The sequence below is a fragment of the Silurus aristotelis genome (assembly GCF_946808225.1).
Source record: "Silurus aristotelis genome assembly, chromosome: 4".
Classification (NCBI taxonomy): Eukaryota; Metazoa; Chordata; class Actinopteri; order Siluriformes; family Siluridae; genus Silurus; species Silurus aristotelis.
The window spans coordinates 9,092,472-9,112,231 of record NC_139577.1 but is presented as its reverse complement, the minus strand read 5'-3'; the positions used below and the strand labels follow the sequence as shown (position 1 = coordinate 9,112,231).

Genomic DNA, 19,760 nt, shown 5'->3' with positions numbered 1-19,760 from the left:
AGAAGTAGGATGCAGGAGGTTTTGCAGCAAAAAATGAGCTCAATATTCCTGAGCATTCGCTGAGTATTGTATGTCATTAGGTTGGGATCATGTCAGGCTGAGATCGAGAGAGTCACTTAGTAGCAGAAGACCACTGCTCATGTTCTGTCTTCTGACCAGAAATCCCAGCATCAGTGTCGTCTGGCAGGAAAGTGAAATGCAAGCAGCTATAAATAAATCTCTGCACCCTGTAGCTGAGTTGGCAGATGAACTGTAATAGTGAGAAATATGGCTGTGTGATCAGTGTCTGTTTAAGACCAGTCTGTTTAACAGAAGAGACCAGTGCAAGTTCTGAAGCTGAATGCACTCAAGAGTAAAGGGAAAAGTGTAGCCTCTTGCAAAGTCCTATTAACAACTCCCAAGTCCCTAATTTAACCCTAATCAACTCCATTATAATTGTTCATGTTCATAGACTTGTCTTTTGCCTAATATTTTAATACCGATAGATATATAGCACATGTATGTATAGACCATTCAGTGCATTCATCGATTAATCATTTGTAAACATTTGAGTCTTATTATAATTTTAAATTAATTTTTCAAAATCATATCATAATTTTGTCTACATTCATTTTGACCAGATAAAAAAAAAAAAACATTTATAAATGGAGTGACTTCTTGTGTTTTTGTATTGTTTATATAGTTTTGTTGATCTGAATGTAGAAAGTGTAATAAACATGCTGAAGTAAATTGAGGATAATCGTGATTATTAATTGTGATGAAATGATGATCAGTGAGGATTATTTTATCCCTGATCGTGCAGCCCTAGTTTAGCATCTCCTGGGGTTTTCCTGCTTGACCTCAGCATCACGTTTAGATGCAGTATTTAAATCTGCACTGATACTTCTGTGACTTTTACTGTGTAATCTGGTTCAGGATGTGAGGTGTTGCAGCAGGCTTCACAGGACAGTAGTAGGACGGAGGTGAACAGGTTCTGCAGACGCGCGATGACCCTTTCTGTGAAAACCCTGGAAAACTATCTGAATTCAACTGCAGCTCATAGTGAATCCAGGTGTGTTCCAGCTGTGCGGTGTGTAGGTGTGTATTGAATCCGCTTTAGGCAGCCAAGCTGAATGTTCTGCGTTTAATGCACAGAGCAGAACTCCTAGGCAGTGGGTGAAAAGTAACTAGGCATTAAAAATTGGTAATAAAGCTCATATTTCTAATTTATTAAAACAGATTGTGCATGTACTTTTACTATTACATAGGAAAATGAAAACAAATCTTTTGAATGAAAATGAAAACATTTTAACGAACGCACCATCAACCAGTTTCACCCAGTTTCCTTAAACGGCCGGGAATGGAATGCACTGAAGGCTTCTGAAGGAGGTTGTTTGCGATATTGCTGAGAACCTGCTGTATCTGTCCTTCATGTCCTCCAGTGTGTGAGGCTTGTCTTATACACCTTCTCTTTTGCGTAACCCAACAGAAAACATTCACATGCACTGAGATCTGGACTTCTTGGAGGCCATTTATGAGGTCTGCATCGCCCCAGCCAGAGTCCTGGAAAGTGCTGGTCTAACCACACACGCACAGAAGGAGCCCAATGGGGTGGTGCACCATCCTGCATGGAGATGGCAATCTCCATGGCAAGCTCGCCAAGATCTAAAGCCTTTAAATATTGCCTAGTTCCCATCCTGTATAGAGAGAAATGGAATTTGTAGCAGCAGTGAAAAACAGATCAGAAAAGTCAGACTACAATCTTCTTCTTCTTTCGGCTTCTCCCATTACTAGTCGCCACAGCGGATCATCCGTCTCCATTTCCCCCTGTCCTCTACATCTGCCTCTTTCACACCAACTACCTGCATGTCTTCCCTCACCACATCCATGAACCTCCTCTTTGGCCTTCCTCTTTTCCTCCTTCCTGGTGGCTCCATCCTCAGCATTCTTTAACCAATATAACTTATGTTCCTCCTCTGCACATGACCAAACCATCTCAATAAGCTCATTGCAATAATAATAATAGGAGGACGTAGGACGTTTTGGTGACAAGGTGAGGGAGGCGAGATTGAGATGGTTTGGACATGTGCAGATGATGTAAAGGTTATTATTATTATTATTATTATTATTATTGCAATGAGCTTATTGCACATACTGTAATTGCCCAAAATATTAACAATATATGTGTGGCATGAAAATCTTTATCTATATTATCTATATTGTATAACATCTATATAGTGGAGCAGCTGTTTAACACTCAGAGGGAGGAGTTATATAGTTATATAGTTTGAAGGCCACAGGCAGAAATGATCTACGGTGCTCTGTGGTGCATCGTCACTGAACATACTCCTTAGACTGACCAGGGGTTTATGTAGTGGGTGTGAGAAGTTGTCAAAGATGGAATCCACTTTGGACAGCATCCTCCTTTTAGAGACAGTCGTCAGTGAGTTGGTTAAAGTATTTTTTTCAGGAATTCTTTTCATTCTTTTTCATCTATTTTTCTGTGATTGTCTGGGCCTTATGGTGCTATTTAGCTCACCCGATCAATCTGTTTTTTGTTAAATGTCTCCCAAATAGAACACAAAGTATATAAAGGGCTGTAATTCCTATATTTATCACTCGATTTTGACATACATTGCCCTCAAATCAAAATAAAAGTCTTTAAAGGTTTAACTTCAGTATACTGTCACAGACAACTAAGAATAACTGTACAGTTGTCAATGTCCAAACATGTATTTACCTGTTTGAATGTGTAAGAGGTACTACTGTACAAGCATTTAAATGTGTGCATTTTGAAATCAAATTCAGTTTAGCCTTCAAGATGCTCCAAATTACCTGACATGGTTTGCTAATTCAGGACATTGTGGTTACTGTAAATTGTGACAGTGTAAATACAGTAAATGGAGCTAGGGAGAGTTCAGAATTCTGTGGCGGTTTATCCACTGGGGCAGGTGAACCACCATTTATGTCATCTTTTTAACCAATATTTTTCTTCTTAAATCTGTATTCACAATTCCATTTAAGCAGTAACATAATTTTCACAAGCAGGAATTAAGTGAAAGAAAAGTTTCACTCAGTACATGGAAGTGAACTAGAATGATTCATTCACTTATAAGTTTCATTCAGGGACACCAGTTTGTTGTCAAACAATTCACTAGTGTGACTTAAAGGGGCTGGTTTGTAAACAATATGATCAAACTCAATCGGCATGTTAAATAAGCAAAGATGCAAAAATTAGTGCATGGAATGAAATGGTATATGGAAAATGAAGAACTCATTTATGGAACATCTAAGTAAAGACTATAGGTAATTACGGTACAGCCATGTTTTTACAAAATTAACTAATCCTGTGAACTATGTGTTCTTTTAAGCGATGAATGCCATGACAGCAGATGTCTACAAGAAAACCTACTGGCCCAGGTTGGAAAAAGCAGTTGAACAGCTGCTGACCCAAAGCCCAATGGAATACACTTCTATTTCCTATGAACAGATTTACAGGTTGGTAATTTATTGTTTTATTTATTTAACACTACAATCACAGTGCTCTATTCACAACATTAACATTTGCATGGTAATTCTGTAGAATTATCCTCAACTATAAAACTTCGTCTTGACTTCAGAATAAAATCTGCAATTTATAAAAAGATTGAAAATAGTTTGAGAGCAACAGCATGCTGCTTTCTTAATAATTTGAATAAGTTGAACAGGTAAATAAATATTTCCATTTCTATCTGTCAGGGTTTCCTCTGGGTGATATAATTTCTTCCTGCTTTTCCAAAACATAGCAAAAGGTGAATTAGTTAAGATAAATGCACTTTAAGTGTGAATAAGTGTGTAAGGCGCATTGTACCCTGTGATTGCTGTAATCATTCAGGAATACCATCAGTAATCCACTGGTGTTTCCTAAAATTGATTTTGATTGTTTGGGTAATTTTGCATTTTTTTTTTTTTATTTTAAGTAGAGTGTTTTTTATGTTTGTGTATCTTATTTGCATCCTGGAAATTTAACTGCATTCAAATCATTTGTATTTGGCTGGTTTATGTGTGTGTGGATTTGTTTCTAGCGTTGTCCATCTGCTGATATTTTCTGCAAGTCATTATTTTTGTTGCAAATGTTTGATTGCATGTAACCAAATTTCTTCTGGTTCAGTCTTGTTTATAAGTGTGTATGTCAGCAATACTCAGAACATCTCTACAGTGACCTGATATTGAAGATAACGTCTTACTTACAGCAAGTGTGCTTTAAGTTACAAGTACGTGTAGTGTGTATTCACTTAAACATCCTTGCTGCTGGTTATTTTGGTCGTTACTTAGTAATAAATCTTAATTTTCTCCTTTTATTTTCAAAGGACAGCAGACCTGAAAGTTTTGTTGAAAACTACAATCTTGCTTTCACTCAATACATGGCTGCAATTCAGTGCATCATTCCCGTGTTCATTTATATGGTAATTTATTATTTTGTTTGGTTTATATTAAAAGATTATTATTACAGCTCAACATAACTTACTTATTTGTCTATAATACTGCTTTTGATTGAACCCAGTTGAATGTATTCATTTATTTGCTTTGTTTTCTTTTAAAGAACAAATTCTATGTTGAAACTAAGCTGAATAGAAACTTGAAGGATGACCTCATGGACCTTTTCTCAGCTCATGTTGCTGAGAAGCATATTAGTATTCTAATATGTAAGTGAATTTATACACATATGGGGGTAAAAAACAATTTTTCCTTATTTTTCCAGTGCACAGTGCAACATTTACAAATCTAGAGATTAAAAGCATCTAAAACCGAAAAAAGTGTTTTCGTCAAAGGCCGTTTTCATTGTTCAAGAGGACAACGATCCAGAACATACATCATAATGCAACACAACACTGACTACAAAATCAATTTCCTGCTTTGGACATTCCAGTCCCTTGACTTGAACCCTTGTGCAAAATGAACTGAAGAGTCCATGAATGTGGACTTCGAAATTTGAAGGATCTTGAGAGATTCTGAATGTTTTCAGATCCCTTGCCATTTATGTTTAATATTGTTTATTATTTAGGTAATGGGTCATTAGATCTAGAGTTCAGAACTCTAGATCTAATGACCCATTAATTAAATAATTAACAATATTAGTGCATCATTCCCGTATGTGTTTGAGAGTGGGTGTGGGAAAAAGGTTCTGGACCTGTGAATTGCATGTGCGTCTCTTCTAATAATAATGTTGGTAATTTTTTGTAATATGTCTAATTTTTAAAATATCTTGTCTCATGTGTCAAATTCATTGTCTGTTTTGGCCTATTTATTAAATCCCAAATTCACTATATATAATAAATAATTACACTAATTAAGGTAATTTCGAAATGTTTACAATCGCTGTCGCGTTGTATGCAGATGTTACTGTGTTATACTTGTTTATAAGGCAGTGTGCATGTCAGTGTTAACATCAGACTTAATAATGGGGAAAAGTCTCTGTGACTTTAATCATGGCTGTTGGTACCGGATGGGCTGGTTTGAGTATTTCAGAAATTGCTGATCTCCTGGGATTTTAACACATAGCATTCTCTCGAGTTTACTGAGAATGGTGCAAAAAACATCCTGTGAGGGCCAGCAGACTGGAACACGTTGTTGATGATCGAGATAAATGGGGAATAATTAGACCTGATTTTAGTAGCTCCAAAAAAAATTTAAAAAACACTACAAACGTGGTGAGCATGAAAACATTTCAGAATGCACAACACATAAATTATTGTGGATAGATATTTAAGTCCCTAAATCATGATAATTTAAGTCCCTAAAATGTTGACTATAGACCCTTTGCTAAACATTTCTGCATTTCAAGGATTTTCCATGTAGTCTTAAAGCAATTGGTTTACTGGTCTCCTGTGTAAAATTGTGCCACACACCAGCAATAAGTGTTGTTCCTCATAATCTTGATAATTACACAATTTTTACAAATTTAAAATTGGGATATTAATCTGTCTGAAACCATCTGTATCAAACTAAACCTGTGATAATGCAGAATCCATCCTGGGTACAGACTTACGTATTAACTTAGAAGTTCTTTCATTTTATTTCTGGTTGGCCAATGATGTTTTTTCTTTGCTCTAACACACAGTTGACCTAATTGCATGGTATGTTTCCCCCCACCCCAATTTGCCAAATTCAATTCAAGTAAGTTTTACACATGTGTAGAATTCCAGCATGTATGTCAGTAATGTTTGGTCTTTGTTTTTTGTATTAAAACTTCCATTAGCTCATCTTAAGAAAGCTGATGCCATGCCATTTCAAGTTAATCCATCGACCATGGCAAGTGTGGTAAAAGGCCTTTATGCTCTGCAACCAGGTGAAAATGTTTGGGATTTTTTTTTTTATTTAGTTCTTATATTTCAGGAAATAGTTTAGTTTGTGTGCATGTTTTACAATGCAATCCAGAATAAATATACAGATATGGACAAATATGTTGGCATAAGTAAATAAGAAATATAAATAATGTGAGAAGTCTTATTCAGAGCGACAGAAGTCACTTGTTTAAAGTGATTGTCTTAAAGTTTGTGCAACAAAATTTTATGTTAAGAGTTCCATCTTGTTTGTCCATGCTGTTTTAATTTATTTCATTAATTAAAACATTATAACAGAATAAAATTCTGATTTTTATTTATATGAAATTAGCAATGATTGATGTGAAAACACCAATTAATTTTGTCTTTTACAAGTTTGTGGGATCTTCCTTTAGGGGTACCAAAAAATTTGTCCATGTCTGTACTACTTAACCCAACTGATAACTGAAGAGTTGAATCAGGCTTAGACTGAGAGCAGTTTAGAGCCGGAGATTTTGTTTGACTCAGGCACCTTATTGACCAGACTTGTGTAGCCAAAAAAAAAGTTAAAATAAGATTCTAATTCAGAGAGAGGTTTTCATACTGGATTGGAGAATTGGTTGCTGCTTTGCAGGATAATTTACTGCTGCTGCCACAAACACAGGGTTAACCATTAGATACCTTTTGCTGTTTGGTGTAAATGCCACTGAAGGAGGGATGAGACACAATGATTTTTTTTTCAGCTGTTTTTACGGCTGCTGCAGAACCTTGCCAGGGGGGTAAGGGTGGTGAAAGATTAGCTTTCTTTTTAGAAAGTAGAGATTCTGCTGTGTTTGCTTGATTATTCAGCTGGTGTTGACTGACCAGGTGAATACAAAGGAATTTGGTGCTTTATGGATTTGCTGTTAGCAAAACTAGACCACACTAAATCAGTTGTTTTGCTTGCAGTTAAAAGTGGACATGCATGGAGAAAACCAAAAGACAGGGACTCTGGGCAGCGTACTGAGCACCATGATTGATTTCACTTTGAGGAGCAATATGAAAAAAAAAAATCTTTTCTTTTTTTTTAATGGTCTTCCAATGATGGTCAAACCAGAAAGAAATGTGAACCTCCATTTTGTAGTCTCCTTTTTGTATGACCTCAATCAGCTTCTAAAAATGTACAAGTTTGAGTCATGAGTAATACAAGTGTGATTCAAACCCAAGTCCCTAATTCTAGTCCTATCTGTGGTGTGCATGGCAAGAGTTTGTTTCTTGATCTTAGGTGAAAACATGTAGGGTTCCAGCTGTAGTTCCAATGTAAATCGATGAGCAAACTGATGTTATGGAAGTGCTTCTAAAGTGGAGTTTGCAACTTTAAGCCTTTTGGTTAAACTTAACAATTTTGAAACTTTCATCTTTATTATATACAGAATATTGTAAGCATATCTCCAAATTCTCAATAAATATCAAATTTGTATTAGCAAAAATTTTGCACTTTACAGTTGCATCTTTCTATTTTCTCACTTTTGTAGTTAATTGAACTTGCTATAACATGCAAATTGCAATGTGCAAAACTTAAACATAGAACTATAATATACATTTTTACAATATATGTGTATGGATGAATGAATGATGAATGATGGTCAGTAATTGTAATTCTTTTATTTTCCTTCAGACTGGGCTAAACTCGCCCCTGAACTGTTTTCTAGATTTATTCCCCAAATTCACCCTCCTGTTTTGGAGTCTGATCTGCTATGTTATGCAGCTGAAGACCAGAAACTGCAAATGGAGCTTTCGCTAAATGGTTTTCCCAGGTAATAGATAATAGTAATCTGAAACTATCTGAATTAAATACGATTTGTCAAACATGATTCAGCTTACAATAGACCTGGCATCTATTTGAAAAATTATTTGTGATTGATTTTAGTTCATTTGGATTTAAAATTAACTCATATGCACACACCAGATATGAAGTCACACTGCAGGCCTGAGACATTACAGGGGTTTACCATAACTTATTAGCTACCAAAGTTATTAGCTTTTTTTATTAACTAACAATTAGTATATTACAAACGCGATTCCAAAAACAGTTGAGATACTGTACAAATTATGAATAAAAAAGTAATGCAATAATTTACAAATCTTATAAACTTATATTTTATTCACAATAGAACATAGATAACATTTCAAGTGTTGAAAGTGAGACATTTTGAAATGTCATGCCAAATATTGGCTTATTTTGGATTTCATGAAAGCTACACATTCCAAAAAAAAGTTAAATGTACATATAAGGAAAACAGCTGGAGGACCAATTTGCAACTTATTAGGTCAATTGGCAACATGATTGGGTATAAAAAGAGCCTCAGAGTGGCAGTGTCTCTCAGAAGTCAAATGGGCAGAGGATCACCAATATCATCATCTACAGTGCATAATATCATCTAAAGATTCAGAGAATCTGGAACAATCTCTGTGTGTAAAGGTCAAGGCCGGAAAACCATACTGGATGCACGTGATCTTCAGGCCTTAGACGGCACTGCATCACATACAGGAATGCTACTGTAATGGAAATCACAACATGGGCTCAGGAATACTTCCGGAAAACATTGTCGGTGAACACAATCCACCGTGCCATTCGTCGTTGCCCGCTAAAACTCTATTGGTAAAAAAAAAAAAAAACACCATATCTAAACATGATCCAGAAGTGCAGGTGTTTTTTGTGGGCCAAGGCTCATTTAAAATGCACTGTGGCAAAGTCTAAAATTGTTCTGTGGTCAGACGAATCAAAATTGAAAGTTCTTTTCGGAAAACTGGGACGCCATGTCATCCGGACTAAAGAGGACAAAAACAACCCAAGTTGTTATCAGCGCTCAGTTCAGAAGCCTGCATCTCTGATGGTATGGGGTTGCATGAGTGCGTGTGGCATGGGAAGCTTACAGATCTGGAAACGCACCATCAATGCTAAAAGGTATATTAAAGTTCTAGAACAACATATTTTCCCATCCAGACGTCGTCTCTTTCAGGGAAGACCTTGCATTTTCCAACATGACAATGCCAGACCACATACTGCATAAATTACAACATCATGGCTGCGTAGTAGAAGGATCCGGGTACTGAAATGGCCAGCCTGCAGTCCAGATCTTTTATCCATAGAAAACATTTGGTGCATCATAAAAAGGAAGATGTGACAAAGAAGACCTAAGACAGTTGATCAACTAGAAGCCTGTATTAGACATGAATGGGACAAAATTCCTATTCCTAAATTTGAGCAACTTGTCTCCTCAGTCCCCAGATGTTATAAAAAGAAGAGGGGATGCCACACAGTGGTAACATGGCCTTGTCCCAACTTTTTTGAGATGTGTTGATGCCATGAATTTTAAAATCAACTTATTTTCCCCTCAAACTTATACTTTTTTTTAGTTTAAACATTTGTCATCTATGTTGTATTTTGAATGCAATATTAAAATTTGAAACTTCCAAATCATTGCATTCTGTTTTTATTCACAATTTGTACAGTGTCCCAACTTTTTTGGAATCAGGGTTGTAGTTCCTAGGTGCAGATATAGAGATTTATAATACAGATGGACAGCAAATGTAGGCCTACTGGATGGTAGATGTCTCCTGTGTGCTGTATCAGAAGATTGTGCAGATAGCAGAAGCAAGAGCAACATTTATAGCAAGGATAGTTTATAGAAAAATGTCAGTCAGCGTGTGACACTGTGTTACGATCTAAGTACATGCATGTGCACGCACGCACGCACGCACACACACACACACACACACACACACACACACACACACACACACATATTCAGACTTCTATTCAATGTGTGCTGTGTCCTATTAAGTTCTTATTCTGCCTAATGAACAAAATAGAAAATAGCAATTATATCAAAATACTTCCACTGCATAAATATTTTTGTGTGTAAATTACAAAATATGTTTTGTATAACAGTGATGTCAAATTATGTATAATTACTTTTTTCTAGGAGTGGCCAATCACGTAAAAGGGCAAATGAAGAATCTTGAAAACCTGGATCTGGAAAATCTGGAAAACATGCAAACTCATAAGAAAAGCTCAGAAAAACTCAGAAACAAGAAAGCTTGCATGCTACCTATGAAAGATATATGGACTAGGCTATGTATAAACTGGAACGCAAATATGAAAGGGAGAATGATTTTATGCAGATGACAAAACATAAATAATAAAATGTTATTTTATTATGCTAATAAGAAATACATTTATATTAAAAACAACAGTGCATTAGCTGTGTTAGAAATTAAAATAGTGTGGCATTAAAGAAAAATAACTGATGTAAAATGCATTGACAAACCATAAAGGGCAATAAACAATTGACATTCAAGTTGAAGTATTGTAAAGTCTTTTTTTTTTTTTCTTTTTTTTTTATTTGTGTATCTTGTATTAGAGCAGTTTAAATTTGGTGCTTTGAGTACAATTCTCTCATACTGACCACTGGATGTTCAGCATGACACCTCATGTCAGAATCAGAATTGTTGCTCTCCACAAAGATGATCTAGGTTATAGAAAAATCGTTAACACCCTGAAACTGAGTTACAGTACAGTGGCCAGGGTCATACAGAGGTTTTTCAAGATGGGTTCTACTTGGAACAGGCCTCGCAAAGTTCAATCAAAGCAGTCAAATCTTCATTCTGTGCATCAGGTGCAGAAGACAGACGCTACCAGCATTGCTTTAGAGGTTGTAGAAGAGGAGGGTTTGCTTGTCAGTGCTCAGACCATACGCACTGCAGGACGTTTTCTGACATAAAAATGACCCCAAACACATTACCAAGATGTAAAACTGCTTTGCTGAAGGTAAATTTGATGGAGTGGCCAAATATGTTTCCAGACCTGAATCCTATTGATCACCTGTGGGGAATCCTCAAGCGGAAGATGGAGAAGCGCCATGTGTCTTAACACCTAGCAGCTCTGGGATGTCATTATGGACGAGTGGAAGAAGATCCCAGCAACAACCTGTGTAGCTTTGGTGAATTCCATGCCCGGGAGGAGTAAAGCAGTGCTAGATAACAGAATATTGACACTTTAGACAGTTTTGACATGTTCACTTAGGATGTACTAACTTTTGTTGGCAGTTATTTAGACAATAATGCTGTATGTTGAGTTTTTTTTTAGAGGACAGTAAATCTGTACTGCTTTACAAACTGTACATTGACTTCTCTAAAATATATCCAACTTTAATTTCTATTGTATTGTCCCTTGAGAAGTTATAATAAAATGGTTGCTGAAATGTGAGGGGTGTACTCAATTTTGAGGAATACTGTAAATACCAAATTGTCTGGCTTTAATATAATACACTGGATTTTTCTTCATCTGACATTTACATTTTTTATTAAGTAACATGAAATTAAATAATTTCTGCTACACATTGATGTGTATGATTCTGTTGTGGTCTTATTCCTAGGCAATGTTTGTGCAGTGTTAAATAAATACATTGGCTTTAACATAATCTACTACATTAATCTAATGGTCCCAAGTGCTTTTCTATAGTTCAGGAAGCTCTTCTTCCTTTCTATTTTAAATTCTTCCAATTTAGTTGCTTGTATTATTTATAACAGGGTAAAAGTTATTTTATTATTATTATTGTTTTTTAAGGGAGTAATCTAGAAGGCAGATTTCAGCAGTGTAATCGAGTTGAGTTGTGCAGACAGTGCAGGATTCTGTATTAATCAGCAGCTGGCAGCATGTTGTTCTAATTACAAAGAGTTAAAGACACGATCACCCAATAGATCTATGTGCAGGTTGTTTAGGGTGAGATACAAAATTAATGCATTTGATTGTTAATTCAAATTCATATGTTGTTCCATTGCCCAGTGATAATATGTGGAATTTACTTTTTAATCGCTACACCTTGGAGTTCTAGTCTAATCTAGAAAAGGTCACATGAGGAACAATCTTCCAAAAAAAAAAAAAAGATCAATATAAAAAGTTAAGGTGAGCAATGGTTTTAATTGCAGATTATAGTTAAATTGGCAACCGTTATTCTGAATGCTTGAAATAAAATTTCAACGCTCACAATTCAACTCAACAGGAGCAGAAGGGAATAGGACCATGTTATGAAAAGAATATAACAATTTTTAAAGTTTTGTAGCTGACATGAAGCATAATCCCTATTGATTTGATCTAGGATTTTACACGTCATGGTTTTCAAACTTAACAAAAAATTACAGGCAATTATAAAATATCTGTCAATTAAGATAGAAATTATTATGCAATAGTTTGTTTATTCTTATGGGGGGGGGGGGGGGTTTATAAAAAGTTTTAAGGCTATGTTGACAAGAAAAAACTCCCTGAGATTTTGGAGATTGGAGTGTGGAAGAAACCTTTAGAGAAACCAGACTCAATAGTGGAACTTATCCTCATGTGTGATTCTCATGAGTGACTGAATATGCACTCATTTTAGTTTCATCATTGTTGGTTTTTTTCTTTAGTAATGAATTCATTTTATTAGTGCAAGAGATACCTGTAGGATTATATCTGTTACACTGTGTTTCTCTGTAATATGGATGTTTTTTTTTTTTTTTTAGCTGTGGTGTCATCAAGTCAAGCCAAGAATCTTTTATTGTCATTTCAACCATATATAGCTGACACAGTACACAGTGAAATGAGACAACGTTCCTTCAGAACCCTGGTGATACATAAACAACATAAAGCTAAATAAAAGAAAAACATAGAGCTAAGGATTAGTAAGTGTCCTCGCCACATAAAGTGCATCATGTACAACCTGGTGCAAATAGTGCAAGACAAGACAGTGTAGGACAAATACACAAAACATGAAATAGTGCCACCAGGATACCTAATTTGTATTATTCAGTGCAGTGTGCAAGACAGAACTGGATATAGGATTGTAAAAATAAAATAAACAAAAAATGTAAAAATAGGTTGTGCAAAACAGCAATAGCAGCAGTCAATGAATGTACAATGAAGACATGAATGTGTAAAATGAGTATGAGTGTGTGTTTGAGTTTGAGTTCAGTTTGTAGCAGTTCAGTACACACAGTTGAGTGAGTGTGTGTGAGTTTCAGTTTTAGTTCAGTTCTGTGTTGAGAAGCCTGATGGCTTGAGGGAAGAAACTGTTACGCAGTCTGGCTGTGGCAGCCCGAATGCTTTCCTGATGGCAGCAGGGTGAAAAGTGTGTGTGACGTCCACAATCCTGTTGGCTTTGCGGATGCAGTGTGTGGCGTAAATGTTCTTGATAGAGACGAGAGAGACTCTGATGATCTTCTCAGCTGTCCTCACTATCCTTTGTTGGGTTTTGCCATCCGAGACGGTGCAGTTTCCAAACCAGGCAGTGATGCAGCTGCACAGGATGCCCTAGAGGGTCTCTGATGGTATTAAGAGGTGGATTAATTCAGGTCAGATACCACTAAAGGCCTTGGTGTGAAATGCATACTTTCAGGAGCACCTTAAATTATATTTAAATACTTTTATTCTTTTAATGCGCCTCGTTTCTTGTGTCTTTTATTTTGAAAGATTTGTTTTCGTTTTTCCTGGCCATTTCTTCCGGAGCGCTCGTACATGCGTAACTTCTACAGTCTGTTAGACACGGTACACACTCCATTGCGTGCAGTAACATGTACAGGTTAGACACGGTACACACTCCATTGCGTGCAGTAACGTGTACAGGTTAGACACGGTACACACTCCATTGCGTGCAGTAACATGTACAGGTTAGACACGGTACACACTCCATTGCGTGCAGTAACGTGTACAGGTTAGACACGGTACACACTCCATTGCGTGCAGTAACGTGTACAGGTTAGACACGGTACACACTCCATTGCGTGCAGTAACGTGTACAGGTTAGACACGGTACACACTCCATTGCGTGCAGTAACGTGTACAGGTTAGACACGGTACACACTCCATTGCGTGCAGTAACGTGTACAGGTTAGACACGGTACACACTCCATTGCGTGCAGTAACGTGTACAGGTTAGACACGGTACACACTCCATTGCGTGCAGTAACGTGTACAGGTTAGACACGGTACACACTCCATTGCGTGCAGTAACGTGTACAGGTTAGACACGGTACACACTCCATTGCGTGCAGTAACGTGTACAGGTTAGACATGGTACACACTCCATTGCGTGCAGTAACGTGTACAGGTTAGACATGGTACACACTCCATTGCGTGCAGTAACGTGTACAGGTTAGACACGGTACACACCACACTGGGATGCGAACATAATGGGTTTCTTTGTATATATAAACGCGCGTTAAGACTAAACTGTAAATTATTCTGTATTGCACGAGCTGTTCATTTATCACAATGAACCCTGACATTAATGACTTCTGTCTGTTTGTTTTTCTATCACCTGCTACGCACAGTTCCAGCTTACAGTTACACACCAGCTTCAATAACAAATTAACGGCTGTGTGCCATCTGACACACACTTTTATTTGCAACCTTCTCTCTCCCAAGAGAAATGAGTAAAAGAGAAGGTAGGCTTTACATTTTTCTATCACCTATTGACTAACTTGAAAAATAAATCTGTAGATGTTATAATAAAATGACTGATCTGTAGATGTTATAATTGACTGATCTGTAGATTTTATAATTGACTGATCTGTAGATGTTATAATTTGTAGATGTTCTAATTGACTGATCTGTAAATGTTATAATAAACCGATTGATCTGTGGATGCTATAATAAACTGATTGGGCTTTGTTTCAGGTGACGGATGCGCCCGGAAAAGGAAGACAGAGGAATGTGTGAACAGATCCTCTTCTGTCATTGAGGCTTTTAGAGGTAATACTTGAATAACCATGTCTAACTGTGAGATCATGGTTTCTGTCAGTTCTTGGATTTAAAGATTAAGTGTCACCAACACCAGCAGTTTCAAGACATGAACAGAATCTCCTGCATAAGAAGTGAAATCAGTCTTGCTAAAAACAATTCTAAATCTAAAATAAATTTAACTCTAAATTTCAAACCATTGGGTTCTGAAATGTTTGTTTAAAATCATATTATCATTTGACTTTGAGGAAGATGAGTGAAAGAGCTGCGTTTCTGATTGTAAATTATTTCAGAAAAATAAAATTGTGGTGTTTGTTGATTTTTTTTTAACCTTAGTGTTTCAACAAGAACTTGACACCAAGCATGACAAATATGAGCGTCTGGTGAAACTGAGTCGAGACATCACTATTGAGAGCAAGAGGACGATATTCCTTCTGCACAGAGTGACAAGGTAAAAGCTGGCCATGTCTGGTATCTATATATACAGCTACATAATCTTTCTTTCTTTCTTTCTTTCTTTCTTTCTTTCTTTCTTTCTTTCTTTCTTTCTTTCTTTCTTTCTTTCTTTCTTTCTTTCCTTTCTTTCCTTTCTTTCAGTTAAGCTTCCAAACCTGTTGATCTACCACAGTCTTTATATCAATAGCACTGTCTCGGGACCAAGGAGCCACCAGAACATCCTTACAAACACACAGAAATGCCTCACAGCACACTACTAATCACTGTTAACTTGATCAGTATTCTTGAAACACTCACACACTCCTCTAGGTCATTAATGTATTATTTATGGGAGGGTCACGTAAACTTTAGTTCTGCTACCTCCAGCTCCGCCTCCTGTCTTTTACTCAATGCCACTGTCTCTAATCCATACAACATTGCAGGTCTCACCACAGTCCTATAAACTTTCCCTTTTATTCTTGCAGATACCCTACTATCACAAATCACTCCTGTCACTCTTTTCCACCCACTTCACCCTGCCTGCACTCTTTTCTTCACTTCTCTAACACACACACTATTACTTGCACTGTCAACCCACAATCATCCACCTTCACCATCTCAATCCTTGATGCAGTCCAACCTCCACCTTGAACCAGTCGTTCCTACTGCACACTTTACTGCTGTCACACTGTTCTTATACATACTAAGTTTTTAATTTGGGGAAATATACTTTAGATAGAATTTGTTACGTTTAATTGGGAGGCGAAAATCAAACACAGTATCAAACATAGTATTCGGCTAACAATTTGTTTGAAGAATTTGAATAACAATAATGATATTTTTGCTTGTAACTGATACACAGTGCACCCAATGTCGAGGAGGTTTTGAATGAGGCAGAAGTGAGACTGGATGCTGTGAGGCAGAAGATTAGTCACATAGCAGAGGAGCTTGGAGAAGATGATCTCTATCAGTTCCACAAAGCATTCATGTCAGGTTAGTTTTCATATCATGGAATCGAAAGAAAGTTTAATTAGGTGGTAGAAAGCAGAGTTCATCAGACCATTCAAGGACTTTTAAAAGTATAATGTTACAAACTGCAGACAAATGTATACTTGTTAATAACAAAAAATAACAAAGATTTGGTAAAAATGTGTGAAATAATTGTCATGTTGATTAAAATATAAATTGTAGGAAAAAAATGTAAGCAGATCTTTGTTTTGATAAATTCATAGATGATTTTATTAAAACAATGTAGGCTTTCAAGAATGTTCACTATATAAAAAAAATAGCATTACATTTTCTGTCCTTGAGGATTGATAATTCATATCACAGATATAAGTCTCCATTATTGTTTGTTTCATGAAGGTCATTTTAAGCTTTGTTGCTTCAAGGTTATTATTAATATTATCTTATTATTGAATTAATAATTATTATTTTATAATAATATTTTATATGATAAATATTTGTATTAATATATAATTATTATTAATATAATAATGATTTTCTTAAGATTTTTCTTATTGTTCATATCTTATTATTGAATTAATCCCACACCACTGGTTCAAGATTTGAAATAAATTTTGTGTGCTGAACCTTTGTTTCAGATCGCAGGCTGTACGTTTCATGCCCCTGGCCTAGTTTGTAGTCAAAGATTGATATATTTTTATTGCATCATGTAAGGCATTAAGTAAAATGATGACCTCTTTTTCCTCTGTAAGGTATTCAGGAGTATGTAGAGGCAGTGTCCTTCCATCATTTCATTAAACATCGAACCCTGATCAGTCTGGAGGAGATAAATGCCCGTCTTGTGTTCACGAGAGATGAGAAGACAGAAGCGAAGGTATTTGAATACTTAAAAGCCAGGAATGTACAGAAAACTGTTTTAATGCTGACAGTGATCCACATAAACACTTACGTAGACGTTTACATCTGTTACCACTGAATGGTGTTCTGTCTGTATTTGTGTTACAGTTTTTTTGTCTTGTTTTCTGTGGAGTGAAACCAGCGTCAGCAGAACATAAATTTGTAAATGCTTTAAAGAAAAAGTTATTTTCATGTCAGACAATTTGATACAATGCTTCTCTGAAGCCATTTAGGTAAAAAATATTTGTGTATTAGTGATGTTTAAAAAATAATCTATAAAACAATGATATTGGGAAAATAAGGATTGGAGTAAATCGGTTTGGATTGCATATAATGCAATCAAGTCCAATGTAATCCAATCCACATGCATGAGTTCCATTTCAGCAACCAAAGAGCTTCTTAAAGCAAAGAACTGAAATTGTATTAAATGGCTGAGTCAGTCACCTGACCTCAACCCAACTGAGCATGTCTTTCACATAGAGAAGACCGCAATAAAGGCTTAAAGGACAGGTTTTTTCAAGTTTGACACGAACAAACATTGATGTTGGCCTGATAAAGCTGGTATATGTTTGAACATCATTTAAAGTTAAAAGAAAGGCAGTTACTGGTTAAAAAATTAATTAATTAATTAATATAAAAAAAAAAAAAATATATATATATATATATATATATATATATATATATATATATATATATATATATATATATATATATATATAATATATAATTTTATATATATATATAAAATTATATATTATATATGGAGAGAGAGAGATAATAGAGTGACACAAGTCAAAAATCAGATGAAGTGAGAGAGTAATACAGATAGATTGATAGAGATATGATTAGTGTACTCCTTATGCAAGGTAATCAGTTCAAAAAAATCTAGGATAACCAATTTAAACAGCCTGAAGTGCTATGCAGATTTCGGTGAATGTAGTTTGAAAGGTTTAGTAGTTATACGTCCAGAATTTAAAATAAAATTCAATGGGAATTTTGGCCATTTTTAAGGTCCAAAGCAAGAAAGCCAGAACAGCTCTGTGGCAGGTTTAGTGCATGTAGTTTGATAATTTAAGTGGAGTAGTGTTTAGAAATTGGGGCCTTTGAGTAATAATAATAAGCTAAAATATCAGAATAGTAGCAGAAATGTGTTCAACATTTCATTACCAGTGTCATTTGGTCCCTTCTGATAACCTCATAGCGTTACCAAAAGAGCATATGGAGATTGCCATCACATTATGCTTTTTTTTATTATTATTTTTTTTTATTGTTCTGCTAACAATGATTTCATTCTGTAATTTTCCTCTCGTATTACTTGCATGTTACTGTATCATGTTAGTGGTTTTACATTCTCTTCGTTGTGTAATTGTTCATTATGTGACCTGCCCTTTGGTTCAGGTTTGTGGCAGGAGCTTGTGGCCAGGAGCCTGCGTGTTAACATTCCAAGTTACACCGACCGACTACCTTCTGGGTGTGGCTGATCTGACTGGTGAGCTGATGCGCATGTGCATCAGCAGTGTGGGAAATGGTGATGTGGACACACCGTTTGAGCTCAGTAACTTCCTGCGTCAGATCCATGATGGTTTTTCATTTATCGGTAACGTAGGTCCTTATGAGGTTTCTAAAAAGTTACATACTCTCCGACAGAGCCTTGGAAAGGTGGAGGATGCCTGCTATACACTCAGAGTGCGTGGTTCAGAGATTCCCAAACACATGCTAGCTGATGTCTTTTTAAACAGGGTAGCTGTGTTGGAGGAAGATGACTGAGCAGTATAAAGTTCCTGCTTCTCTTGTATCTAAAATATGCATGTTGTGTATGGTTGAACAGTCAGTTGTTATTTGTTCTATATAATTATAAATGTTTGCCTCTGTAATTGATTTTAGAGGTACTTAATTGTAGCATGATTTCATTACATCTATAAAACCTGCTTTTTTTAGCATGTCAGAACACGTTATCATGTTACACTCTGCTCTGTGTAAATTTAATAAGAAATTCCAATAAAGCTTGTTTTTGATTGGAACAGATGTCTGAGCTACTTACTGTATTCTACGGTTGTGTGTGTGTGTGTGTTTTTTATATATATATATATATATATATATATATATATATATATATATATATATATATATATATATATAACACACACACACACAGTCGAACCCACTTATCTCGGCCTCGGTTAACTCGCCAACCCTATTAAGTCGACGTTTTTGAAGTGGAACCGCCAAATTCTCGCTTTGTCTTAGCATTTTTTAATCGGTTATGTCGATTTTTTTTTATGTCGCCGAACCCTAATATCTCGAGCACAAGGGGGGTGGGGGGGTCATTCCCCGAAGCACCCTGCTTCTTCTCCCGTGCGCTCCTCGCAGTCATGCTGATCAAGCACGTTAATATATTGCCGCATCATCGGTTATCTCGACGC

At 36.1% G+C, this 19,760-nt stretch overlaps 2 protein-coding genes across 12 annotated transcripts; both read left to right on the top strand.

Moving 5' to 3' along the window:
* Window positions 1-896: 896 nt before the first annotated feature.
* On the top strand, window positions 897-10,630 carry cacul1 (CDK2 associated cullin domain 1). Of its 4 annotated transcripts, XM_083540114.1 has the most exons (9): window positions 911-1,051; window positions 1,469-1,574; window positions 3,351-3,477; window positions 4,130-4,232; window positions 4,329-4,424; window positions 4,562-4,664; window positions 6,218-6,307; window positions 7,939-8,077; window positions 10,250-10,630. In XM_083540114.1, the coding sequence occupies exons 3-9, from the start codon at window positions 3,353-3,355 to the stop codon at window positions 10,287-10,289; spliced, it is 696 nt and encodes a 231-aa protein (XP_083396240.1). In that variant the 5' UTR covers window positions 911-1,051; window positions 1,469-1,574; window positions 3,351-3,352; the 3' UTR covers window positions 10,290-10,630. The 4 variants fall into 4 exon arrangements, with proteins under 4 accessions (XP_083396241.1, XP_083396240.1, XP_083396239.1 ...); XM_083540115.1 differs by lacking the exon at window positions 1,469-1,574 and having other exon boundaries at window positions 897-1,051; XM_083540112.1 differs by lacking the exon at window positions 1,469-1,574 and having other exon boundaries at window positions 923-1,077.
* A 2,706-nt stretch (window positions 10,631-13,336) lies between these two features.
* Window positions 13,337-19,358, top strand: tsnax (translin-associated factor X). Of its 8 annotated transcripts, none has more exons than XM_083540108.1 (7): window positions 13,337-13,675; window positions 14,631-14,744; window positions 14,977-15,051; window positions 15,376-15,490; window positions 16,337-16,467; window positions 17,193-17,314; window positions 18,736-19,358. In XM_083540108.1, exons 2-7 carry the CDS (start codon window positions 14,729-14,731, stop codon window positions 19,102-19,104), a joined length of 828 nt encoding a protein of 275 aa, XP_083396234.1. In that variant the 5' UTR covers window positions 13,337-13,675; window positions 14,631-14,728; the 3' UTR covers window positions 19,105-19,358. The 8 variants fall into 8 exon arrangements, with proteins under 8 accessions (XP_083396234.1, XP_083396228.1, XP_083396232.1 ...); XM_083540102.1 differs by lacking the exon at window positions 13,337-13,675 and adding an exon at window positions 13,820-13,845; XM_083540106.1 differs by lacking the exon at window positions 13,337-13,675 and adding an exon at window positions 13,820-13,879.
* Window positions 19,359-19,760: the final 402 nt, after the last annotated feature.